This window comes from Plasmopara halstedii (assembly GCF_900000015.1).
Source record: "Plasmopara halstedii genome assembly, contig: Scaffold_1211, whole genome shotgun sequence".
Taxonomy (NCBI): Eukaryota; Oomycota; class Peronosporomycetes; order Peronosporales; family Peronosporaceae; genus Plasmopara; species Plasmopara halstedii.
In genome coordinates this window covers 1,414,854-1,429,614 of record NW_020188126.1, presented here as the reverse complement: position 1 = coordinate 1,429,614, position 14,761 = coordinate 1,414,854, and the positions used below count along the sequence as shown (strand labels likewise).

General features: G+C 43.9%; 3 protein-coding genes across 3 annotated transcripts; 2 read left to right on the top strand and 1 right to left on the bottom strand.

Annotated features, from left to right (window-relative positions):
• Positions 1–3,316: 3,316 nt before the first annotated feature.
• On the bottom strand, positions 3,317–7,282 carry PHALS_00934 (nad-dependent epimerase dehydratase; the record flags this gene model as incomplete). Its single annotated transcript, XM_024730702.1, has 8 exons — positions 3,317–3,495; positions 3,661–4,327; positions 4,387–4,470; positions 4,552–4,901; positions 4,980–5,478; positions 5,550–6,484; positions 6,559–7,104; positions 7,171–7,282. 8 exons carry the CDS (start codon positions 7,280–7,282, stop codon positions 3,317–3,319), a joined length of 3,372 nt encoding a protein of 1,123 aa, XP_024580953.1.
• A 581-nt stretch (positions 7,283–7,863) lies between these two features.
• On the top strand, positions 7,864–9,768 carry PHALS_00933 (sodium hydrogen exchanger 3; the record flags this gene model as incomplete). Its single annotated transcript, XM_024730701.1, has 6 exons — positions 7,864–8,771; positions 8,827–8,882; positions 8,951–9,291; positions 9,365–9,565; positions 9,621–9,638; positions 9,727–9,768. 6 exons carry the CDS (start codon positions 7,864–7,866, stop codon positions 9,766–9,768), a joined length of 1,566 nt encoding a protein of 521 aa, XP_024580952.1.
• A 934-nt stretch (positions 9,769–10,702) lies between these two features.
• On the top strand, positions 10,703–14,321 carry PHALS_00932 (Phosphatidylinositol-4-phosphate-5-kinase (PI-PIPK-B); the record flags this gene model as incomplete). The annotated part of the gene is made up of 3 exons (XM_024730700.1): positions 10,703–13,069; positions 13,135–13,617; positions 13,692–14,321. The coding sequence occupies 3 exons, from the start codon at positions 10,703–10,705 to the stop codon at positions 14,319–14,321; spliced, it is 3,480 nt and encodes a 1,159-aa protein (XP_024580951.1).
• Positions 14,322–14,761: the final 440 nt, after the last annotated feature.

The window sequence follows — 14,761 nt, the reverse complement described above, 5'->3', positions numbered from 1 at the left end:
GAATTTGAGAGTTCGGGATTCGGACACTGCATCCGCATGGTTCAAGCAGGGCTCACGTCGCACCGCTGGGCTACTTTGCCGTCCTCTTATTTTCATCACGGAAGACACCCAAACTCGCTAATTCTGAGATCTCCCGCTGGCAGAGCCCTTATTCATCTTCTGCACGCGGTGCAACTTCGGACAGCACGTTCGCGGCTTCAAGGGAAGCGCAGCCCAAGCTCTCGGTAACCGAGAACCACTTATCAGCGACAGGGTCGCACAACCAAGAATACAGGCGCGTTGTCTACTCCCACCCACGCATCGCTCCCGCCACAGGCAATGAGTACCTCGTCGAGAATTTGGAAGAAGTCAACTACGAGTCGGATACTACTTTCCCAGGTCCTCGACACAGGGCTCATTGAGCAGAGAATTCGTGGAAAAGGTTATGGTATGTTGTGGTGTCTGAGACACGCGAATCTCGTTCGAGGCGACAATCGAATATGTTACTTAATCTTGATGGGGAGAGTATAACGGATTTTCACGTGCCCAGGTATGGAGGGTGTGGGTCGCACCAGATAGTGCGATCACACAATTGTGAGGCTTACACAAGATGATGAGACTACAAAATTGTGTGTTTACGCAATATTATGTGACCGCACCTAAAAAAGTTAGTACGTGACTGGACTGCCACTAGTTCTACATTTAATGATGAGACAGGAGAATCTATAGAATTATATATTTGCGGCTTTGCCACAAATAAAACCGAGCGATACAGTGTACATTCTAAACGGCAGGTTTATTAGCCTTGGGTTGAGGTTGTAATTACTCTAGGAGTAAGCGAATTGCGATCCGCTACACTTGTACTAGATGTAATAATAAAACGATGGTCACCGACCTTAACCAAGCTTCCTCTCAGCGAAAGGACAACGGCAGCCTCGCTGCTGTCGCCTGTTGTGGTAACGTACCTCGCTTGTTTTGATCCAGAGTTTGTCAGCCCAAGAATTCGCGGGCCAAAAACTTTTTCTCAGACATTGCTCGGAGTAAAGACTTAAAAAATATTTTTTGGATGCAAGCAACGTCTCAAACTGCTTCGCCGCCTTCTTTTTCAGGCTTTCACGGCTCAACTTCTTGGTGCGTGTTCTTCAGTAGCAATGTTCTGTATCGCTTCCGTTTCGCAAACAGAATTCGGCATGCCCTTGTTTTTGCAAGCAAAGTCATTCCATGCCGGTCTTCTGATCTGGTTCTACTAATTGAAAGCACTCAAGTTTCGGTATTGGTAAGGACGATGGGACTTTGTAAAGAAGATGCCCGAGAGACAGGTTCTAATGGAGTGCAGCGCTTACAATTTGATCAATATATGCAACAAATAGTACATAGTCACTTTGAAGGCTCTCTGTCACGCTCCTGGTTTAAAAGTATGGTCCTATCCTCTGTGTTTTAGTAAAGCTAGATCAAACAAGCTTTCTTTTTGCAAAGTGAAGGGCGAATCTCCTGCACTCAGTGGTCAACCCGACGACCGGTTCGTATTACACTGCAATTGTGTGAGGATGGAACAATTACTGTTTACTAACTTGTTCTCGGAACAACTAGAAACGCATATAAAGCTCATGTCTATCGCCGGTACCGAAATGATCAAAAGGCTGAAGGCCCAGTGCCGAGCGAACATAAACGCATACCGGGCTCACATTATGTGATATTGCGCCGGTGGGGGGATTCTAGATAGGCATTAATCCGGCGCCGTGGTGGCACAACCGTCTCCCCAATACATCCGCTATTGCCAAGCGTCCGGCCATCTAAAAGTAGGGATGGAAAAAATTCTTTTGTTAAATAACGGAAGCTGAAATAGCCATGATAGTGGCCATATAGAGACAGAGCGACAGCGCGTTACCCAAGCGGTCTTCGAGCAAAGAGGCTGCGCGCAAGAACGGACACTTGCGCTTAGTACATCTCTTAGAATCCAGTTTCACAAACAGAATTCTTAAATGTTTCCACCGCCAAGCCATGCATATAAGTGGGCTCGAAGTTCTTGTCTTCTCCCCAAAGAAAGCATAAGTTGGTAAGCGATGTTCAGGGCCAATATACTTTTAGCGCCGCTGTGATTTCAGACACTCTTTAAAGTGGGAGCAGCCATCGAAATTTTTGAGAAGGGTGTGGATTGCATCAAGATCTTCCGCGTCCACCTTACTCATATAAAAAAAGCAAGGACTTGCATTTAATAAGGAGCATAACTTTCTGTCGCGTGAGCCAGATGGGAGTTTGGGAGAAAAAGCTCTACGAACGCGTCGGAGGCGATGAGCCTCGACCATGCTGATGCGATAAAGAGAATTTTTTGGCTATCAAGCGACTCTGCGGTACTCGCAGGTGTTTCATCGACGATAGTTCAAATTGTTGTGCATTACCTGCCCTCTTCTCTTCTACTGAGAGATACGAAGGGTCAAGCTCCCACGCAAGAAAGCATTAAGAACTTCTCGCGTAAGTTGTCGATTTCCAAAAAGTCAAGTACTGGCAAAGAAGTGGATTCTATCGTGCCTCGTGGGGGTCGTGGTCAACAAATTTAACCTCAAACAATCAGTCTATCTGAAAAAGATGGGGCTTACAGCCCTCTGTTGTTGGTCGTTACAATCCGCGTCGTGACTGTCAGAAATAATTAACAGTAAGTAGAGCGATTATAGATGCAAGCATAATTGCCTAGGACTTGAGACCGTCAGAGAAATTAACATCGTGAGCACTTTCGATAATATTTTACCTTGAGTTGAAAGATTAACACGAAAGACGTTTTCAGTACATTTGAATTTAATCTGTCTGATTTATTGAAATTTTTTCAAAATAAATATGACAATGTAATCAAATATTTTTTTCAGTAACAATGCTTCACTGGGATACTGGGATAAACGTGGAAAAGTATGTTGAGCTTTCAAGTGAATTTGATGACTCTGACAGCGTGGAACACTGTTTCATCCCGCATCCGAATTCGAAATGCGATCTTATCCTTGGTACCGCGAGGCTGAGATGCCACTATTTATGGATCGAGTATAACCAGAATAGATAGAAATGCCACACACTGATCTCCCGCTGTCTATGACGAGTCGTGATTCTCTTTGCCAGGAAGAAAGTTCACCTTTAGTACAAGCACATAGCCCCAACAGCCTCCATTCAGGCATAAAATTATCCGAAGCGATAGTAACGATATTGCAATATCAGTAAACCGCAGATTCAAAATGCGGAGGAGCAATGAGAATGTATATCATGGTGGATTCATGTTAAGATGGAGAGATTAATTTTCGGTTTTGGTTAAGGGGTGTATCATTATTGGGACGGTAGAATTTAGACGTTTCACCTACCGTCTACCCCACCCCAATGTATCGTCAAGTTTCCGTCGTTGATCTCGCCGATAAATTCCATTAGTCTGCAAATCGGTTGCACAAATTGCAGCCGCCATGTATGAAAATCCAGTCGGGTCCAAACCGCGGAGAACGACAAGGATCCAGTTTGTAGTTTCTAGCGCCCGATGTTCCTCTGCAACATTTTGATTCCTTATCTTATCGACAAACTGATAAATGTTGAAGACACGAGATTTTCATTGGAACATATAATAAAATTCATAAATCTTACTTATTTGATTTTTAAATGTCAGGCACACACGACCCGAACAGCTGATATCAATCATAACCTAGCACACACCTTCCGTCAAGCCTTCAGCAAAGTCGTCTGAATAGTTGCGAGAGCGCCGAAACAGCATCTCCTCACTCGTGAATGTTTTCAAATAATGTAAAGTCTCGGTCGACTTGTCCTTGACAACTGTACTCAGTACCGAAGATTCCGTTGCAAAAGCCCACGCATTTTTTTCTGGAATATTATAATTGGGCACTGGGGAGAGCAAAACGCGTGGCGACAACGGTACATCTTCACGTTTGTTGACCTGGTGCTTGTTGAATGAACCATTTTCTTTGTCCAGCTTACCCTGCTCACCGAGCTCATCTTCTGCTTTATCACTCTCCTTAATCCCGCTCAAGTTTTTAATTTTTGCATAACTTGTCTCCCACTCGTGTCCAAGCATGTTTGTCAAAGCCTTCAGCACCTCCTCGCTCGAGCGTACACGGTGCTCTTCAAATGCAGGCAGTCGCACGACCTCATGAATGTGTCGCATCAAAAACGGCACGCAATTCTTCTTGAGATCGTCTGCGTTGCATTCTTCGGACAGCGTCAGCAGGTCAACCACATTCTCTACACAAATCTGGCCGCTCAAAAACGCTTCTGTTCGCTTCTGGAGTTCGTACACACAGTAAAATGATGAGGCTCGTAGTAATTCTTCAGCCACATCCGCTGTGATATCAACTTTGCCAGTGTACTAAGGACCAGAATTAGTCAGAGAATGTTATGAAAGCCCAGCTTGCACGATACACTCACCAAAAAGCGCAGCAATATTGAGAAAACTTCATACCGGCAGTTGTCGACTTCAATAACTGCGGTTTGATTTGTTGTCGAGCCAAACTGCATCAATGGAATCAACGCAACAGAAGGCATTGATACGACTTTTGCTTCGCATTAAAATAATGAACACAACAAACTTACTTTCACCATGTTCTTGAAGTACGAGTTGCGAAAGAAGAGGACAACCTTGTGTGCATTTATTGGCGCAATGTGCCCCTTGACAAGAAACTGGAGATCGGATAGGGACGAATTCAAAAACAATTCTTCGTGGTCATCCACAACATATGGAGGAACACTGATGGCCACATCTGGATCGTATCCTGTAGGTACCAAATGCTTTATTGCGTGCGCTGCAGCGCAACGCGAAAATTCATTTGTTGACTGGAGCATGTGGGACAGCACCGAAAGAAGTCCCTCCGGTAAAAGAGTTGTAACTTCACCAGGGTCCATCATGTGAACAAATGTCAGTAAAATGTTACCCCGAAGTTCGCCTGTGATAGTTGACAGAAAAACAACATCATTAATTTAGATATATCCAGTCAGATCCAATCACGTTTGCACAATTTTACCAATATTTTTGTCAGCAGATACACGTGCTACAGCATAAAGCATTCGCCGAAAGTCTTGCCGACAAATTTGTTTCCAGATGTTTCGAAGTGCTTGTAAGCATATTTCCCAAGTACTAAGCGTTTCCTCAACCTCAAGCATCTGCAAGACAACCCCTTCAAGCACCATCTGAAGTGTACTTGCTACGCTACACGACAAGGCACATAACGCACCAGCAGCGTGCGATGATATCAATTCATCAGAATGATGAATTGCATCCATTAACAGCAAGGTACCGCCAAATCGAGTGACGTAATCATGATTGAGTGGGTTTTCCATCAACGACTCCAATGCAATCACCGCTTTCATCTTCTTGTCTGGGTCTTCTTGCTTGAGCAACTTCAGCAAGTCTGGAATCGAATCCGTGACACATTTATCACATAAACGCGCGCGAGCTTTCAAACTACCCTCCACAACCGCTCGGGACATTGAACAGTCATTGCAAATAATGACACCACATTCCTGAATCACACAAGAGATAATCATACGTAAAATTTACAGCATTAGGAACTGTGCGTACTGACGAAACTTACCCGGCAATGATGTTTTCTTCGATAGAACGTAAACGCATGATGACAGCATCCGCATTCAAGCGCTTCGTGATCTTCAGCCCACGGCTTGATAAGTCCCCATTTTAACAAATCGTTTGCTGATTCTACGAAAGTTGAGTGGACAGGACGAAAGCGAATGTTCAAATGCTCCACTAGCTTATCGCCAAGATATGGCGAAGAGCGGATAGAGGTAGGGTCACATGCATACAGTGACGCACCAACTTGGCCAAGCTGAACTGAATAGGCTGGCAAACGTCCAACCCAATGAGGAAGACCCACCTTCCAGGGTAAATCACGGCCACTGTATCCATTTTTTGATAGTATCTCAACAATTTCTTTCATCCATACGCTCCTATTCACGCAAATGTATCGCCCTCGTGCATCATTATTCTCCAAAGCTGCGATATGCGCAGCAGCACAGTCCCGAACGTCAACCATGCTCCAATTCAAATCAACTAACGCGGAGTATTGGCCCGTAATCAGATCGAAAATGACTTGGTTACCAGGTGCAAGCTTTGATCTTAATAGCATCGGTCCAAACAACATACCCGGATTAATTGTCACTAAATCGATACGACGATCACTCGGTAGTTGATCCACAAGCTGCCATGCTGCTTCCTCTGCTAGCTTTAAACTCAAAAAATGTGGATTTTTTTCCAGTGTGGAAGTAACATTCCAACACGCATCGTTAATGATCGAATGTGGTGTCACGGAATCGGCCATAGCAGCAATGGACGAGGTAAGCACTACACGTTTAACTCGCGCTCGTGCGCAAGCCTGGATAAAATTTGTCATCATAGGGATAATACAGTGCATACGGCTACCGATACTATGTACCCCTGGTTCCTGCAGCTCCGAAAGCGGATCTCGCACCGAACAAGACGATGGCGTTCCTGTGTGAATAACAAAATCACATCCTGTAGAAATGAAACCCAACAGATTAGCAGAAACTCAAGCTGTGACTTATCTAGTAACAATAACGCATAAATACCTTGGACAGCCATATCACAAGCCTCAGGCGTTAAAAGCGACGTTTCAACAACCGTGAAATTCTTTTGAGCATTAGAGAGCTGCAGCAAGCCTGCAATGTTGTCTTTACCATTTTGTACTGTACCACGAACGCGGTAGCCGCGAGTAAGTAGTTCACATACAATCCAGGAAGCCAGAAACCCGTCAACACCAGTAACACATATAGGCTTTTCGCTAACATTAGTGGCAAGCTGTACAATCTTCTTTCGAAATTGCAGCTGCTTCCAGACATTCGGGTACATACACCGACGGTCTATCGGCCGCTTAAGCTTCGGAAACCGATCAATCTTCTTCTTCATGTTGCGTCGTCGAGTCTTCGGCAGCAATGTCGGTGTGTTCACTGCGGTAATTCCATTGGTAGTTCCAGTCATACGACTGTCGACAAAGCCCGTGTAGTTATAGTTGCGAGTGCTATTATGGGGATTAGCCAACAAGTAAGAAGCGGTAGAATCGAATGACGACTTGGTTGATCCAAACGATCGAATGGGACTATTCGGTCCAGTAGCAACTACAGCGGATACGACGTTTGCCATACTAGAGCGAGACTTTTCACGTCGGCTATTCGATTTTTTACCTTTAAGGGTAGAACCAACAGGCTTCTTCTTACGCAACGATTGCGGAGGTGTCGTCGAGCTCTCGCTGTGGTCTGTACCGCCATCATCGTCGTACTGCGCGCCGAAAAGCATGGAAGTACGAGATCTTTAAATTAAAAAGAATACCAGTAGCTAAGTAACCACCACTCACTCACGCCACCGGTTAGCGGCAGTTTCCAGAGTGTTGTCTGGTGCACTGCTGCTTGGCCGTCCTTTGGTCAGGTCTACTCAAAGGTTCTTTCTTCGCTAAACTCAGGTGGGAGAGGCGTTTTAAGTGTGTGAAGTAACGACAAGGTAAAAACAGGGATACCGCTGTTACTTCTAAGATTGCGTGGAAATCTTCCTATAAAATTCTGGTTATGTGGTATTGAAAAAATAATTGAAGCACAGTCTCTGCCGCTGAGCATCACAAAATATCCATGTAAGGAATACCTGAGCAGCTTCACCAATTTCAGAGATATAGTAGCTTGCACATATTAGCCTGTTCGCCAAGACTTAAGGGGTGACTTCTAAGTATGGAGCTCATATCTTCTTTTCCAAAAATAAAGTTAGATTGCTGCACTGATGGCAGAATCCTTTCAAGCCGTTACAAGAGACGTTTAAGCACCGAAGCCGCGGGTGTGAAAGAGACTTAGTTTCGAAAGTGTACAAGTTCAAGATCTTTTATCGTTGCCATGACAGGTACATATGGAGAGCACGTCACCCACGAGGAAATTAGCGAAGAGTATTCTCTTGCCTTTCAATTTGCCACCTTTTTACTTCTGCTCATGATCGCCATCATCCTTTGCAACCATGTGACGTACAAGCTTCATTGGCATTATCTCCCAGAGGCTGCTGCGACCATTGGTGTTGGGATCCTAGCCAGCATCTTTTGCATGCTTATGAACTCGAGTACGATCGCAGTGAAACTCATGGACTTTGATCCCAACTTTTTTTTTGTTGGACTGTTGCCCCCAATCATCTTTAATTCAGGCTATACTATGAAACGCCGTTACTTTTTTGAAAACATCACACCAATTCTCGTTTTTTCGATCGTTGGTACGCTCGTCATGAGCGTAGTCACGGGCATAAGCATTTATACTGTTGGCCGCTTTGGCTGGGTCTTACGACTCTCAATGGCAGAGGCCTTAACCTTTGGCTCTCTTATCTCCGCTACAGACGCCGTCTCAATTCTAGCTGTATTTCAAGAACTTCACGTTGATCCGACACTATTTTACTTGGTATTTGGGGAGAGTTCGCTCAACGATGCGGTAGCCATCTGCCTTTTTGAGACGTTTGCTCGTTTCATTGGGCATTCGTACGAATTTCAGCCCATGTTGTATGCCATATTTGAGTTTGGATTGGTGCTCACAGGCTCTACAATGGTTGGTGTTATTTTCGGCATGATTCCGGCATTGCTTTTCAAATATGGAAACTTGCGCAGTAACTTATTGCACGAAGTAGGCGTCTTTGTCATGTTCGCGTACCTCCCATTTGTTGTGTCTCAAGTCTTAGGAATGTCAGGGGTCGTGTCGGTCATATTCGCTGGTGTCTCGATGAAGCACTATGCATCGCCAAATTTGACCCCGGAAGCTCGCGATGTGTGAGTTTAAAGAAGAAACATGCGTGAATGTCGCTCTAACATCTTATGCTCTCAGATGCGCGGGACTTTTCAACACGCTTTCTCACATGGCTGAGACGTCAGTGTTTTTGAGTATGGTCAACTATGTCGTACTATTGATTCAAAGATGTAGTGTTCTAATTCGATGTATCTTTTGGCAGATCTGGGGCTGTCAGCGTTCGGCTTAACGGAATATTATCGATTTTGGCTTATCTTTTGGATGGCAACTTTCTGCTTGTTTTCTCGCTTCTGTGCTGTATACCCACTTTCCTACCTATTAAATCTGCGCAAAAATGCCGCGAAGATAACACTGAATCAGCAGCATGTGATCTGGTACGGTGGGATGCGCGGTGCTGTAGCTTTTGCATTATCCAAGTCGTTTCCAGGCGAAAAACGTCCTGAAATTGTTGCTACTACACTAATTGTTGTGCTCTTATCAATCATCATCATGGGCGGTGGTACTGTTGCAGTGCTTGATAAGTGTCGCATTCCACGATTGACGGTAAGTGCATCTTCATTCGTGAGAACATTTTTTACTTGCTCACTCCTTGTCGTTCTTCGTATCAAACGGATAGGCCGAGGAAGAGGCAGCGTTAGACAAAACAGTGAAGCCTCATCGGCATATGCGAGCGCTGCAATTTGACAACAAATATCTCATTCCATTGCTTACAAATTTGTGTCAATACGGCGACAATTCTAGTCCGCGCAAAAAAGGCTTTGGTCAGGATAGTAACACCAGCAATGTGGATACCGCTGACGAGCACGAAACGGCTGAAGTTGAGGACGACGAGGTGTTTGATGTCATTCGACGCGAGGTGAATCTGCACTAAGGTTGGCGGAGAGCATAAAGTATGTATCAAAAGTTATTTCTTTTCGATATTTTCGAGTATACGCTATAATTTGAAGATACTTAATCGTCTTGATTGTACACAAACAGATAACCTATAGGAAAACGCAGAATATGAGAATAGGAACATAAATAATGAAACTGTGCAGGTACATACATATATTTCTTCCAATAAGAAAGCACATAATTCTCCAATAAATTGAAATACACTGTACTTAGTTTTAGATGCTTGAAATTTTCTATTTTGCTAGGAGACATTACAACTCCACGCGCTTGATTGCATTACTCTCTTTCTATTGGTGTTGGAACTGCCACTCTCAATAATTTTGACGATCAATTACGTAGCACGGATTCGCTATGCTACAATAGCCGTGAAAAAGACATGTCATCCGAATATTAGGCAAATGGTACAGTACATATTCTGTCCATTCATTAGATGTAACCCAATTTTTCATATGATTGCCCTAAATGATAATTTTGAGAAAATATCGAGGCCGTCGTGGAAAAATTGCTGTTGCACACTAAGCTTCAGTAGTATACGCAATTGTTAGATTATTGCGATACCTTTCATGTCTCGTTTCCTTTGTCGTTGTTTATCGTCTCTGCTTTGCTGAGAATGCACCAGATTAGGATTGGACAACACAATTAGTGATATTTGGATGCCCGTTTTTTTGTCATATAAGACAGGTCTTGAATCTTTTAAAATTCATTCATTCTTTTTGAGATTCGATTGTTCTATTGTAATTGTAACGCAATATTGATCGCTTTTTAGCGAATGTGAAAATCAAATTTGGCAGACCAGACTTCGTGATTGCGTCGTATTGTGCCACTTTCAAGGTAATTAATTATACACACAAAAACAATCCGAGGTCAAAAATATTAGAGATGTAATTGATGCAGTTGTCATTCATTGGTCTAAACAAAACTTAAACTGTTCTCATTGGCCATAAATTAATTAACAGGGGTAGGTAGTATTAGACCACTTTATTAGTATCCCTTCATCCAGTGCCAATAAGTCGCACTATCAACTGCACAAGGAAGCTCGGCATATAGGACTTTTTGCCGAATGGAATCGGTGATCGAGGAGGTATTTGAAGTACAGATGCTGCAGCCTTTTCATGGATGGGTGCTTGAACGCTTTTGCGATCGTAGCGGTAATAAGTACCACGAACTCACTCGCGCGGCACGGAGCGTTACAGACAGAGACGACCGCCTTAATGGCATTCAGGAAGCACCTGAGCTTGAAGTTGGTGTCTTACGCTCTTTTGACTGGATGTGGAGTCATGCTTGGATGCCTGATAGTGATTATACGCAGTGCGACGAAGAAGGTTGGACTTATGGATCATCTATTGAGCGCATCAATTGTCGCTTGGCCAAGGGTACTAGCAAGGTGAAACGCGGTTATTACCATTTCTTAAGACGACGACGATGGATTCGTACTCGTGTGCGGACACCTGTATCTACTTTACAAGGAACAGAGTTCGACTTAGAGCAGGCGGAATGCTCTGCAGCGCTATCGTCAATGTGTGAAGGTAAAGCGTCCGGGTCTCAAGGCTCAAATCGATTCTATCGCGTCTCGCACGACTCTTTAAAATCATATTTTCAGCTTAAATCAAAGATTAGACCATCAAAATACATACGCGTAGATTTTACCAACGACGACATACAAAAGGAGGGATGGTTAGGTGTCAGAGGGACATTATCGCGAACTTGGAAGCTAAGGTATTGTTTATTGCGCTGGGATTCAAGCAGTCTCGTGTGTGTAAAAGACCGAGTTTCGATGATATTAGCAACTGAAGAATTAATTGACAGGCATACGACGCTATTAGTAGAGGAGCCGCTTAAACCACGTCAATTCCAATTTTCAGTTTGTAATGGAGACCGTACTCTACGATTAAATGCAGTGGATGGCACATCACGAGCTTCATGGATCTCAGCTCTGAGTGAACTCATTGTACGAAGTCGTGCATCCTTTTTTGCAGCTGATGATGCAGAAAGTATGTCGAGTACGAGAAGTCGTAGTATTCGACGAATGCGCTCATCAACCGAGGAAAGATGTTCGATTGCTAGCACTTCAACGCAAAACGATATAAATGTGGAAAGAAGTGAAGTCAGACAGCCACAAAATCGTGGCGCATGGAGACCTTACAAATTTATATCATCAACCATGCAATCAAAGCGCCAAACGGATGCAGTATGCCGCAGCGAGTACGTAAAGCAGTTTTCAGAGATTTTTGATGTGAAAATTGAACTGGCTAGCTCGTACATTTCAATGAACATCGCGATTTTAGAAGAGAATCTTAGCACTGCGCAAGATTTCTTACCATCAAATGTGGCATCCGTGCCAAAGAAAGAAATCCAGAAACTTCGGATGGAAGTTACTGCACTGATCGAGGCATTTCGAGCTAGAGCAAAAGTGCAGCTCGCTTCAAATCGCACTAGCGTCATTGGCTGTAACATGCTACAAAAGGAGCTGTATTTATTGGTGTGCCGACTACGCGAAAAGGTCATTTTGCTGGCCCCATCTCAAGAGCACGCTACAATAAAGAAAGTTATGTTAGAGTCTCCTACGAAGCGACGTATACCCGTGGACTGGTATACAAATTGCGCATCTTTAGAGAAGGGGCGACAGCTGTCTGGTCTTGCTGATGACAGCATTCCGTCAACAAGCACATCAAACTCGACAATGGAAAAATTGGAATTGTCGTACACATCAGGGTCTTCTCTTGAACTGAAACTGCAGAATGCGACAATTCTGGCGCGGCATGACAGGCGAAGTTTATCCGTTCCTGAATCTAATCAATCCATCAGTACTCCTGTCAATAGCCACAGTTTACACGCATCTGAAGCTCTCAGGATAAAGCCATACACCAAGATGCCGGAAGAATTGCTCGAGGGTCATTTTGAGCTACCGGATGGCGTAAATGGGTACGTTGTGAAAGTTCATGACAAGGATATTGGCTCATTGATTGGCTATACTCTTTGCTCAACGACTTACGTCAATCAGCTTGAAGCCCATTTCGATCATAAGGTGAATATCATTGAAGAACTGAATGCTTCGGATAGTTTGGGAATTAGTGAGGTTTCCGCTCCGTCTCCACCGACTGGTGCAGAAGCTCAAGCAACCTTTGTTGCTTCAGCAGGTGACATGAGAGAACGACCCAGTGTCAAACGCTCAGTGACTGTGGTTGACAAAAAGCAAGTGATTTATCTAAACAAATTGCGCTCAGCAGACTTGCAACATACTTCTATGAAATTTTCTTACGCAGTTGGCACTACGAATCACGAGTTTCAGTGTGTGGCATACTTTGCGGCACAATTCCATGCGCTGCGCGCGCTCACAGTTCCGGGAAACGTCGAATTTCTGAATTCCATCATAGAGAGCAAGAGGTGGGATACCACTGGAGGCAAGTCCGGTGCATTCTTTTCGATGGTAAGTCACATAATGTATCTTCAAGTGGTTGAAGATAATCATTTGACTCGTGATTTTGAAAACAGACACACGATAAGCGCTACGTGATGAAGGGCATCTCAGTGACTGAGTTCAACATGTTTGTTCATATGGCTCCGAAATACTTTAATTTCATTTCGCGTGTCGTAGAGGTTCCGACTCCGACGGTAATTACCAAAATTGTTGGTCTTTTCAAACTTAGTCACAGTCGGCGTTTGTCAAAGCACACAGAGTACGTGGTAATCATGGAGAACTTTTCGTATGGCTTTCCTCCTGGACAAATGTACGACCTAAAGGGTATTCTTCGTCGAAGGTATTACACCACCAGCAACGAAGTCGAAGACCGTCATGAATCTTACAATAGCGTCTCAAATGTTCAAGTGTCCATGAATCTGCCAGTGCTGCTGGATGGCAACTTTTCCGAGCGCATGCCTGTGCCGGTTGCGCAACCGGATTTAAGCATCATCGAGTCTGCTATTCAAAACGATACCGGATTTTTGTATCGTGCAGGAGTAATCGACTACTCTCTGGTGAGTGTGACTCGTTTTAAGGTTATTGTCGAATATCAATGCTTAATGTGAATATGCTGCTTTGGATATTGTAGCTACTACGTTTTGATGAAGAAAAACGACAAGTTATTGTAGGACTGATTGACTACTTGCACCAATTTGATTTTTTGAAAAAAATGGAATCGACGTCGAAAGCGAGTTTGACTTTTCGCAATCCGACAGTGATTAGTCCAACTTCGTACCGCCGACGATTTATAAATGCCATGAATCGCTATTTTGTCGGCATTGAGAAAGAATTGGAAATTCGAATGCGAAAGCGGTGCAAGATTAAAGCAAAGCGAAGTGAGACTTTTTATCGCTCACCGGACTCCAGTGCAATATTAGCTGGGGACAATGCGCAGGTCGACCCGAATATTTGTTCGGGTGTCTCGCCTCAGCTTTCTAATAATCTGTCATTTAGTAATGAATCTCCATTACTTCCTGATCACTTGCCGTCGAAGTCGGAGTATAGTATACCAAAACTGGATATCGAGTGGTCGGATTCAAAGCCGCGTGGATACTCAATGTCGCACTTGCTGGAGCACGAAATTCATTGTGAGCGTGCAACGCACAGCGAGGGTGAGAGTATCAGCTCTATAAGCAGCTCGTTGAATGAATCCACCAAGAGTTACCCAGCAACTCCACTTCACGATCACGATGTGATTTTTGAAGGTCATTGTTCCTGACAATACGACGCCCATTTCGGGCGGACATGAAATAGTTATTAAAGGAGGAAAGATTTTGCTATCTATGACGTTTGGTACGAATATGCACGACAGATTTAATGTAGAATATTGCTTAGAGTATTTGAGGGCGGAAGACAAATTATTCGAAATAGAACTCATTCGGCCAAATGTTAGGAAAAGATATAATAATTTCAATTATAACAATACGATCGATGATAATCTATTTTAAAGTGACCTTGCCAAACTTTGTGCATTTGTGACAAGTATGCAGACTGCACGGCTTTTTCGAGAATAAAGCAACAGGGTACGGATCTTACAGTGTTGTCTTCTGAAAACATCACGACAGGTTGGGTTGCTAAGAATGTTAACGTCTTGGTCTTTGTGCTGCCGTGGGAAGTCCTGGTATATTCAGGACCTTCGTCCAATCACGCACGGAGACA